Source organism: Nuphar pumila, chromosome 10 (assembly GCF_984573655.1).
Source record: "Nuphar pumila chromosome 10, dmNupPumi1.hap1.1, whole genome shotgun sequence".
In the NCBI taxonomy this organism is placed as follows: domain Eukaryota; kingdom Viridiplantae; phylum Streptophyta; class Magnoliopsida; order Nymphaeales; family Nymphaeaceae; genus Nuphar; species Nuphar pumila.
The window spans coordinates 114,309,073-114,321,780 of NC_143258.1; the positions used below are offsets into that span (position 1 = coordinate 114,309,073).

The following is a 12,708-nucleotide window of genomic DNA, read 5'->3' on the forward strand; positions in this document are numbered from 1 at the left end:
TCCCAGCAAAAACCCACTCACATAATTTCAAAATTTTATTTTTTTAAATGCATATAAAATACTTGGGTCGGGTCGATTACCCATAAAAATTCATGATCCAAACCTGGGCTGCGTATTATGAAGATTGGGTTCAAGTTGACTCAAATATTATTTGTCGGTGTTTTTCATGCCCATACCCAAGAATTCAAGTTTGGGTTTGGTTTCGGGTACGCAACACATGCCCGACCCATTGACAGCCCTACGAGTAGGGATGTCAACGGGTTGGGTTTAGTTCTGACCCAGTAGAACCAAACCTGTTCTTGATTTTCAGGTATGGTATTGGGTCCAGACCCGAGTCTAAATGGACCCACCATAAGAGAAACCATACCTGGACCTGATAAGAACTACATGAACCAGACCCGGGCTATACCTGAAAAAATAATATTTTTTTATCATTTTTACATTGAAAAATTGAGGGTCATAATTGGAACTCAGGTTGGGCCCTGGTCTGGTATAAAATTTTACAAGCTATACCGGTTTCATGTATTAATCGGACCTTTGGGTCCAAACCCAGGTCTTAATCAGGTTTTCTTATTTATCACCATACCTGGACCCTATGTGGTTTGGTACATGTCGGGCTGGGTAAACCCGGCCCGTTGACACCCCTACCTACGAGTAGTAGAGGGCGAGCGCGTCCTTTTCCCCTTTTCCGCTGTCCTGTGACGTAGGACTCGAAACTGCATACAACCCGACCTGGAACCGACCCATTTGTAAACCCTACTTCCGTTCAAGTAGACGAGGCCGCTCTCGTCTCTGGCTGCAATCGACAGGTCGCTGAATCAGACTCCGTTCTACCCTGCTCTCTGATATCTCTCGGTCCGTTCGAGGTGAGTTCCATCCCGAAGATCTCTGTAGGGTTTTCTTCTTTGGTTTTTAAGCATGTCGTTTGATCCGATTCTCAGGGTCTTCCGTTTTGTTTGATCTGTTCTTTTTGCGATTTTTTTATGGAATCTCTTGGAAATTCTTGTTCTTTGATCGTTTATGGTGCGCGAGATCCGGAATTTAGGGTTCAGTTAGGGTTCTTGATGCTTGATATTGTGATCTGGTGGTCGCAACGTGGGTGGATTCGCGGCTTCAATTTCTTTTGAATACTCGAATCCGAAAAGATCCGTGAAAAGGGAAGAACCAAGAATACCTTTTTTTTTTAATTTTGAAAGGTACCCACCTAACAGGAAAATTGATGATAGAGACGGGTCGGGCTGACCTGGTCGGTGGTTTACGCCGGGTGCTGGAAGGAAGGGGACCCACTCTAAGCATCCCCATCCCTCTGCTAAACACTTTGTACAGTTTTGAGAGTGTCAAAATTAGGTTTAAAAAGTGTAAAAATGATTTTTTGATTAGAGATCTTGCTAGATTAGCTAGGAGTGGTATTAAAAAATATTGGAAAGACCAGCCCCCTGATTGGCACCCACTTATGAATGGGTGAAGTTTGTATACCTTACTATACATCAATGAACCGGTAGGGGTCTGCCTAACCCCGGCTTGACTATCAAAAGAAAAGAAAAGAAAAGAAAAGAAAAGAAAAGAAAAGAAAAGAAAAGAATTTCCCCTTTTTTCCGCTTTATACATGAATACTGAGGTTTTTTCTTTTGAACCTGAAGCCGTCCTGAAAAAGGGAAGAAACCAGGAATATCCTGTTTTTTCTATTTCTTACACGAATTCTTGGTAAAGGATGAAAGTATATGCAAATTAGAGTTATTATTTTTGGTAGATGTAGATCGGACACACACCATTTTCACTGCTCTAGCTACATCAAATTATGATTGTCTAATGCCTTACATTCTTGACATAATTATATTTGGAAAGTTAAACAATGAAAGGAATCCTCACTAAATGCTATGCATAATCTTGTTGAATGTTTTTTCGAGGAGTCTATTTATGTGAATATGAAACATGGCAAGCTCATCTTCCAAATGGTGTCCTTAGTATCATAATTGCCTTTTTCAAGTCAACACTTAAACCAGAAGTTCAATTGAAGCATCAAAGTGTGAACTTGGATGTCTAGATATAGATGACAAGGAGATAAATGTCGTTGGTATATTGGACTGGAAAAAACTTTTGAGTTTTCATATTTGCATATCTCGCTACATTCATATACTGTGCTAGAAACCTAAACTAACATTTTATATGACAGAGGACGCCAATGAAGGAAACAATGAAGTTTCCTCATGTACAATGGCTTGAAGATGGCGTTGAACAAATTGGTTGACAATTTACATTGTAAGGATGTCATGAAAGAAAATAATTCAAATTTTGGTTCTCAAGCATTTCTTGAGGAAATTATTTTAACGACCCTAAACCGACCTTTGAAATTTTGTGGATTTTTTTTTATAAATAAATAATTTTAAAACATTGCGAAAAATATCCCAAGGACTAGAGGGACATTACAAATTTAATATACACTACCAAACAATAATTCTAGACATAAATAAAATCAAACCATGAACTGAAATTGAATTGAATTTAATCAAATAGTCTCCATTGAGGGTTCACATAGTTTCCAAAAACACAAAAACTCTTGAAATGTCACAACCCGGGCCACCAGATCATAATCCTTGATCCTTCCAATAAGCTAGTCCTTCCATCATTGTACCTCAGTACCTGAAAAAGATTTTTAAAAATAGGATATGAACCGAAGTTCTCGTATGAGACTCTCTTGAAATTCAACAGTAAGAAAATTAGCATAAATCAAATCAAACATAAGTTTAAAAGGGCTTTACAAACAACACACATCCAAAACAAACTTACAATCTAAGCAATTCAAATAACACATTCATCAATTTCATGCTATATTAAATATTTAGGGATGCATGACCAAATGCAACATGCATGATTAACTTTTTAAGTTCAATTATCAGAATTTCTTTTGCATGCATGTCCCTATTTAATGCACACAATTTAATTTTCACTTTCTTAAAACCCGCGGATACTAAAAAGCAGGCCAAATTCCTGAGGTTCAAAGCAGTTCTCAATAATAGCTTAACACAATTTGTATTTTAAATTACTGGGTTCTACACATGTTCTTCAACCAACGTTAGAAATCATCATCATCAATTGGAACATTAAGAATCATTACCTAATGTCAGGACGACAAAAAAATCAACATCTATTGACACCACTTTCTTGTTATACATTTCTACTGAGTTTAATAACACCATCCCCAAGCAAAGTGGGGGAAGTTTCCTACAACCGTGGCCAGAAACACGAACCACACATCAAATTCTTGGGAAAACAAATGCATACGGCGTTTAATATCCTCACGGTTCCCCATGACCACCGTCCAAAGTTTTCACCCTTTTAGAGGGACACCATGAAAGAAAATTATTACACTGTTTGGTTTCTTTTACCATTCTTAAACAATTAATAGTTATACAAATCATCATATAATAACATATTCGGGTCCTTGCCCTATCAATTCAACAGTGTAATTAATTAACAAACATTACAAAAATCGTTTTGCAATGCATTTACAATTTACTACTTCATGAGCAACACATGCTCCTGGCCTCTAAAGGCCAATCAATGGTTCACACATAACCACTATAAAATTTAAATGACATTGCAAATTTCAGTGAACAACAATCACACATAGATATTCAAGTTGTGTTTACAATACAATATCAATGCATATTCATAGCAAATAAATGAATGCACATTGAACCTAGCATATCAATTTTATCATGCCAACCGAAAATACAAAACTTTTATAACCATTCAAATTCAACATCTATTTTCCTCGGATTGATTAACTATCCAAGGCAGATCAGTTTTTTAACACTTTCTAATGGGAAGCAAAGTTTTAGACAACTAAAAGTTTAGATTCCAATTTGATTTTCCAAACAACTTTCTTTTACATGCCAGAAATCAGATTTTTATGACACCCAAAAAATTAGATTTTTATAACATGTCAAACTTACTTTTAAAGTCAAATTTACTTAAATATCCACAACAACACAATTTACAACAATCATTCGGTTCAGATTTAGTTAACTATCCAAGATCAGCAAATTTTATAGTTCCAAAAGAAATTGGAATTTTGAGACAGCATAGGCAAAGTTTCAGTGTTTTCAAAACCTCTTTCAAAATATGATTTAATATATATATACACACATATGTATATATACTGGTCGATATATATATATATATATACACACACACACACACACTTCTTGATCAATACATGTGCTGGCTGATAAAAAACTTATACATGTACACTGTCTAATATATATATATATATATATATATTTATATGTATTGGCTGATACAAGAATCTGTCTTGAATCCACAAGACCGATTCTTGGTTTCAATCCAAGAATCTACTTTTCTTCTTTGAGATCAATCCGAACCAATTTTCGGTTCAGGCTGACCTGAAACTTCCCAACTGTTCCGAGGTTCAGTCTAACCCGGGCCTTCAAACTAGTTCGGTTGTTAATCTAAATAACACCCAACACACACAGGAAAGTATAGACTTACATAGGTTTTCTTTTAACACTATCTCGCAATAAAAAAAATACAGACTAGTGTGTGGTTGCTGTCCACACACACAGAAAAACAATGACAGGTTTGCATGTGGTCCATGTCAACACACACGCAGGAACATATATGCGTGTTTCAGCTCACAAACAAACAAACTTTTATTAATGATCAAACAAATAAGCAGTTTAAAATCATGTTTATGCTAACTGAATAAAAAAATCATCAGTTTAATACTAATAACATATATATATCTATATATATATATATATATGCTGAAAAGAAAGAACATCTCAGTCACAGACACTCAGATTCTATCATACGCCAGATGTCGATTCTTCTGTGTGTAATAAATTTTATCTTATGAACACAGTTTTTGATCCATAGACTGAATAAAAAATTCAGCATGAATTCTGTCAGTAGATAACGTAGATTGAAAGAATAATATATATTTTATTCTGTCTTAACACTAACAGTAATAGCTTTTGATCAAGAACCCAACTCAGATCAGATTTTTAGGGCCGCGCAGGTCAGTATATGTAACCCAAAAAAATCTGTTCTAGAAAGATAATTTCAGCCAGTCCGTTAGTTTGATCTTCACCAAAAACCCCAGATCTGACCAAAAAGAACTGATGTACCAGTCAACAATGACAGCCCAGGTACGAACAAGTTAGGAAAACAAATCTGTGCCTAGATTTCACAGCTTCTTCTCTGTTCTTAAACCCATGCTGAATGGATTTACGGTAACCTCTTACTACATGAATAAGAGAAAGACCCATACCTTGTTTGTGATACAAACACCGAAAAAGGAGGAGGCGTTGAAGAGGAGAGCACACAGCAGCTCACCCGATGCTCTCTCTCTCACGGTATAACCTTGTTCCCTCTCTATTTTCTTTTTTTTTTGTTCAACTTTCTCCCTCTCCCCCAAAATCGGTATGGAGAGAGGGCTTAGAGTTGGGTTTTTATAATGCTAATGGGACTCCTTAGAAGGGACGTCCCACCCTATTGAAATTTTAAGGCTTCTATTTCCTTATAGAAATAGAAGTCTTTATAAGTTAAAACTCTTAAATACATGTATATCATATATGTTGTCTTATTACTATTATAATAATAATAAATTTTTTTAAAGCTTATCTATCCATGATAATTGGATATTGGATCTTGGATCTTGTCCCAAAGGGTCAAAGTTCCATATCTGGATCCATTTAATCATTACATGGATCTTGGATCTTGGGGTCCAAGATCCATATTAGGATCCATTTCACACCAGCCATTATATCGATTAAATATATTTATTTAATAAAAGTTTTTTTTATTAAAATTTTAAAATTAGGCAAATTAGCGAGATATTACAATTATGACATACAAGTAGGGGCGGCAATCAGGTCGGGTTGGCGGGTTGGCATGTCAGCATACCTCAACCCGAACCCGACCCGTTTATTAAACGGGTCGGCTGTGGCAAACACTAACCCGACCCATTTAATAAACGGGTAACCCGACATGACCCGCCAATCCATTTAATAAATGGGTTGGGTCGGGAAAACCGGTTGGCGGGTAGCGGGCAGGTTGGCGGGTCAGGGGCCGGGTCGGGTTAGCAGGTTGGCGGGTTGACCCGCCCGCCTAACCCGTTTATTAAACGGGTTGGCAGGTTGGCATACCCCCAACCCCAACCCGACCCGTTTAATAAACGGGATAGGTGGGTCGACCCGTTTATTAAACGGGTTGGCTTAAGCCCAACCCGAACCCGCCTAAGAGGCGGGTTGGCGGGTCGTGTCAGGTTTTGCCACCCCTACATACAAGTTTATTAGATGGGCATATAAGTAATAGTTGAGGTGTGACTCTATCACCCTCTTTCAAGAACCTCACTCAAATGGTGTTCATCTGAAACAACTTAACAATCTCATCAAAGTCTTATGCTAAAGATTACAGGGTTAAATAGCCTCCTATCTATCTCCTTAGCAGTGAAGGGTGATTATTAAATATTTTAATGTGCTTAAAATGGTGATGCCCTATGATACAGCGACACGGCACTTTGGGTGCCGTACCCGTGTTGACACTGGTACTGGTACCTGGACACAGCATTTGCCAGGTCCTACATTATATTATATTATATATTATATTTTCAGTATATAATATATATTTTAGATATATAATGTATATTTTAGATGTATAATATATATTTTTCAGTGTCCCCATACCCACATTTTTTGGAATTGCCGTGCCGTATCCTCCGTACCCGTCCCCGTACCCGTACCCGTACCCGCACCCGCACCCGCACCCGCACCCGCACCCGCACCCGCACCCGCACCCAGGTGACATAGGTGATGCCAAAGTTGTTTCTCCTAACGAAGGTGCTTCCTACATTACTAGAGATATTTTAATATTATAGTCTTGCATGTGCATTTGTACATTTAGTTGCCCTCTCTAATATGATATTTACTGAAATTTGATTTGGAGAAGCCCTTCAACACAGTGGATTAAGGCATTCCTTTTAAATGCTTTAGAGAAGATGGTTGTATCCATTAAAGAAGTGGATCCAGGACTTTCCTCATCTACTTTTGTTTCTTGGTGTTATTAGGAAGTTTTTGTTGGATCACTGTTTTCACCTTCTTATGGTAACATGAGCAGAATTTTTTTCTTCCATTTGGTTTTGGCATGTTTTGTATGTCCCCCTTTTTCCCACCTATTTAATGCCAACATGGAACTTTCAATAGCATGCAAATGTGAACATATGCAGTTTTCTATTCTAGGTTCCTACAACCATTAGTTGGAGGAAACTGAGTCAGAAATAGACCAATCTTATGATGATATTTTATAGGTTACTTGATGTATGCTGATCTAACATCTCCTAAATTTTATGCACATAAAGGTTTGGAGTTCAAATGAGCATACTGGGCATTCCGTTTCCATTCTTGGAGATCTTGGAGTGCACAACACTTCTTGCCTTGAATAGTTTATGCTGACTCTGTAAAGCATATGGTCATCTTTTCGGGGGGAGGAATAGCTGTATGCCCTATTTATCAAGGGGCAACTCTGTTCCAGCAGTAGAGGCGCAGTGTGAGACACTAGCTTGTGACGCTTGGTTTGAGGGCATGTATAAAAAAGTGTCAGCAGTAGTATGTTATAGGAAATATACTGACAGGTAGTCAGGTGTGTTGGGCCATTTGATGGATGCAAAAAGTCATAATTAACAGTTGGCTCCAAGGTCGTGGAGGTGGTGAAGTTAACAACCAGTTAAAAAAATTAAGGTTTCATTTAAGAATTGCGAGTGTCTGCCAAAACTCTTTAGAAAGTTATGCTGGTTGTCTTTCAGAAAGTAATCTTACAATCTACTAATCTGTGCCCAGTCACTTGTGATGGTGGAATCTGGAAATCTCATCTTATGGCTGTTTCTCATTTCTCGCCAATGATTTCTGGTTAATACAGTTAGATACTATATAATGGTGGAATCTGGCAATCTCATCTGACGACTGTTTCTCATTTTTTATCAATGATTTCTGGTTAATACAGTTAGATGCTATATAATGTTGCAATCTGGCAATCTCATATGACGAACTGTTTCTCATTTTTTATCAATGATTTCTGGTTAATACAGTTACTGACTATATATCTGTGTTTACCTTACATGGGTAAGGATGTCAGTATCAAACATAGCTATGAAGTATCAAACATGCCAAGGCTTGAAACATAGATACAGGGACACCCAGGTGCATCCATGTATGCAGGCACACGCAGAAACACAAAAATGCATGCATCTCAAAAGAGTAAAGATAAATTTGCAGACTTGGACATCAAGAAGAGAGGGTATAAGATATTTAAACATCAGACTATGAAGGGAAGCGGTGTCAAAAGTAGTTTGAAGTACAAGAACAAGAGTCAATAAATACTAGCTTTTTTATTCCAAAATGCTTTCTTTTATGACCCAGATAAAACCATGGTTTAAATGTTAAGTGAACAAGATGTTTGTAACTTAAACAAAATTATCCATAAAAAATTATTAAGTTAAAAAAAGGATGAATCTATTATAAAGACATTAACACGCCATAAAGGGAAGGCTGGAGTGTCCAAAAAGTGTCAGTATTGATGTCTCACCAACACGACTTACTGGGAGTGGTGTCCTAGCTTAGCTAGAAGGTGCAGCAGCAATGGCATGCATTGCGTGTGTATGCATGCACACACGCACATGTGTGTGTCACATGGACATGTAACACGTGTATCCCATATCGACACGACACAGTACTCAGACACTTTACGGACACAATATGACACTTCATTGACTTATTCAAACCAGTTTCATGCACAATCAACATTTTCATTAACTTCATATATTTTCTATTATGATCATATTTACTTATTTCATATTCACTTGAGTTTTTTCTTTTAAAAATTTGTCATCAATTACATTACATTTTAATTTCAACTTAGCTTCGTTATTTGATGTTCTTAATTGTAGTGATTTAAGATTGTTGTTTTATACACATACTCACACAATACATGTATCTACGTGTGTGTACAACCGTGTTCCTGTGTCCTACGTTTTAAAATTCTCCTATCGCACCAAGTGTATCTGCATCGTGTCCCACTTCCGCATATGTATCCATGTGACATAGGTGTGTGTGTGTGAGAGAGAGAGAGAGAGAGAGAGAGAGAGAGAGAGAGAGAGAGAGCAATATTAGGGGCATTTGTTGTCATTTGGCTAGTTTTTATTTGCCTCTCTTTGTTAGTTGATATGCATCATTTCTTTTAACATTACAACAACAGCTACACCTTCATCCCAAAACAATTGGGGTCGGCGATATGAACCAAAAAAGAAAATCATTATGGGTCTTCCACATGAATCCTTCTCCTCCAATCATTTCTATCCAATGCCATGTCCTCGGTGGGGTTCAAAGCATTCATATCCTTTCCTATCATCTCCATCCAAGTCTTCCTAGGCCTACCTCGACCTCTTTTAACTAATATATTTTTCCATTTCTCCATCCTTCTAACTGGAGCATCATTAGGCCTTCGCCGAATATGTCCAAACCACCGTAAACGATTCTCTCTCATCTTATTTTCAATGGGTGCAACGCCTACCTTCTTACGTATCTCCTCGTTCCGAATCTTATCTTTTATTGTATTTTCACACATCCATCTAAGCATACACATCTCAGCTACACTCATTTTTTGAATATGATGTCTCTTGGCAGCCCAACATTCCGTATCATATAGTAAAGCGGGCCTAATAGTCATCCTATAAAACTTTCCCTTCAACCGCAATGGCATTCTACGATCGCACAATACTCCAGTTGCACTTTTCTATTTCATCCACCAAACCTTTATCCTATGATTTACATCTCCATCAATTTCTCCATACTTTTGAATGATAGATCCCAAATATTTGAAACAACCATCCACCGGTATTTCTTGCTCATCAAGCTTCACTACACTTTCATCACTACTTCGTTGCTTACTAAACCGACATTCCATATATTCTGTCTTACTCTTACTCAACTTAAAACCTCTTGCTTCCAATGTCTGTCTCCATAATTCTAACTTAGCATTAATCCCAGCTCTAGACTCATCAATCAAAACAATATCATCAGCAAACAACATACACCACGACACATTTTCTTGAATTGATCTCGTAAGCTCATCCATCACTATAGCAAATAGGAAAGGGCTTAAAGCAGATCCTTGATGTAACCCAACCATTATAGAAAAATTGGTTGTCACCCCTTCACCCTTCCTACGGACCTCAACTACATTATCTATAAACTCACGACTCATAACAATCCCTACTCCATTCCTATTCCTATTTATTCATGTATACCAAATCTTATATCCCCAAGGTTCTATCACTTTTGCTTTCTCACCTACCCATTTGGTCTCTTGTAGACATAAAATATCAATCTTTCTCCTACACATAACATCTACTAACTCTACCAACTTACCGGTTAAAGACCCTATGTTCCTAGTGGCTAACCTAATTTTATGGTCTTGGACTATCTTCTTTACCCCCACCCGTCCAACAAAGTGAGGGAACCCTTGCCTATTTGATACCACACCTGGGCGCCGGTGTGACGCGTCGCTTCTGGGTGACGACCTAGCAACCCTTGCCCCATTTATCACTGTCTTCGGGCCTATAGAGTACAGTGCGTCGCTCAGTAGGGAACGTCCCAACAAAATTCTCATATTGGTTCTTTTAACATTGTTTGAAAATATATTTTCATTGGCTAGTGCTAATAGATGATATATGTGAGTAATGAAATTACCATTCATTTGGTTTGGGTTGATTATTTTCAAGTTGAAGAAAATAAATTTTTCCATCTCTGCCTACCAAAAAGATTGATTTCATCTATTTTTGTGTTATGCTAGTTTTTCTCCAGCCAGTTGAGTTTTGTGTAGAAGACATGCACACCATGTTGGTTGTTGTGTTATCTTGGAAAAATATCATGAATGTGGGATAGAAAATTGCTTTTGCAAACTGTTTTTTCTCCTAAATTTGCCATGCCTTCCTAGAACCATCTTTTGTTAGCTAAATACAAAGACTTAGTCCAAGCATCTTACGAACATCATGACATGGGCTTGATGTTGAATGTATTAGTTAATGGCTATGACCACTGGATTGGTCTCAGCTGATGAATTATACAAAGCATAAAGATAAGTCAGAATGTGACATTCTTTCGGTGCCACTGTAGAAGGTTGTAAAGAAATTTGCCAAGGAGTTCAAGAAATTTGTAGTACCAATCAATGTGTAGGTTTAGCCTACGGTCACTCTTCATTTTGGGGTCCAACGGTTATAGTGTACTAAGTGGTAATCTAGACCTGTTTTACAACAACAACAAACAACATCACCTACTCAAATGCTCTTGCAGTTTTTCCTGGGTCAACTTGTACACCTTAAATATTTACGGGATGCATGTAACTTGTCTTGAATTTTTATTTAAGAGCTTTGTAGTTCATGAGAATGTGGCTTCATGCATAAATATTCTAGCTGGGCCATCACTAAATTTTTGTTTTATACCTGCATCATTTTATTTCGGTTCAGTATTTCTGAGACAGTTTTGTTTGGTGCAGATGATTGACGATAACGACCTGGGCTTCTTCGCCAACTTCCTTGGCATCTTTATATTTGTCTTGGTAATTGCTTATCACTATGTAATGGCTGACCCCAAGTATGAGACCAACTGATAGCTTTACCATAGAGAGACCAAAATGGGTTATCCAGGCACAGTGACTATTAAGCAACCTGGGTAGAGTTTTATATTACTTCATGATATTGTATCCGACCATTTGATCGGATGGTTTTTTTTTTACTAGTATTCTCATAGTTTGCTTGAAGTGTATTTGATTATGCGATTGCATCCATGGGGCAGCTTGAGCAAAATGATCTGCAGACCATTTGACAATTCTCCTGTGGCCAGCGGGGTGGTTGTGAGGGTGCTGAGATGAAGGCACCGGATCAAACCCCACTGTTGCATGGGTGTGTCCGTAGCTTTCAGAGGTGGGCCACGGAAGGCAGTGTAATCGTGGGGCTCCACCCAGGGTTTTCCTTGCTTCGGCGAGAGTTCCTTGTTATAAAAAAAGACAATTCTTGCGTGTAATTTTGAGGATTTTGGGCAAATTCTTACACTGCTAAAACACCTTAGGTTTCATAATACTATTCGTCTGTTTCTTTTTGGGATAACTGGGAAAAAACTGTTGATTTTCTTTTTATTCAGTTGACCTGCACCTTGTTCACAGTGTTTATCCATTGCCCACCAGGGGGGAGTATACCTAGTTTCAGCCGTGGCGAGGGATGCACACACGGGTTTCAAACTCGTGATGTTCCTTAGCCTTGGTGCAATTTGGAGACTTCTCTAGCCAGATGAGCGGAGTTGGTTGCCAAGACTTTCATAAGTTGTTTTTAAAATACTGCTCATCATATCTTGGTGATCTTGATGGTGTTGGAAAGCTAATGCCCCAATTTGTATCCTTTTTATTATTTTTTTTTCAGATTTTTGGTAGTGACTGAAAAATAACATAAAATAACCATGCTAGACGCAATTGTGCTATTCATTTTTTTGGAACGTTGTTGGGGCTGTAACTTTGTGCCCGTTCATCATTTTCTAGCAATTTAGATGTCATAAAAAAATATTTATATCTAGTTTTTTTTTATTTTTTTGAAATTCTTTAATTTTTTGGTAAAAAATCAATAGTAAAGTTTGTCACAAA

At 37.6% G+C, this 12,708-nt stretch overlaps 1 protein-coding gene across 1 annotated transcript; it reads left to right on the forward strand.

Annotated features, from left to right (window-relative positions):
- Positions 1-705: 705 nt before the first annotated feature.
- On the forward strand, positions 706-12,181 carry LOC149827984 (dolichyl-diphosphooligosaccharide--protein glycosyltransferase subunit 4C). The gene is made up of 2 exons (XM_090019780.1): positions 706-866; positions 11,572-12,181. Exon 2 carries the CDS (start codon positions 11,572-11,574, stop codon positions 11,683-11,685), a length of 114 nt encoding a protein of 37 aa, XP_089875906.1. The 5' UTR covers positions 706-866; the 3' UTR covers positions 11,686-12,181.
- Positions 12,182-12,708: the final 527 nt, after the last annotated feature.

Excerpts from the sequence above, each read along its gene's own strand:
- LOC149827984 (XM_090019780.1), top strand. The coding sequence starts at position 11,572 with ATGATTGACGATAACGACCTGGGCTTCTTCGCCAACTTCCTTGGCATC.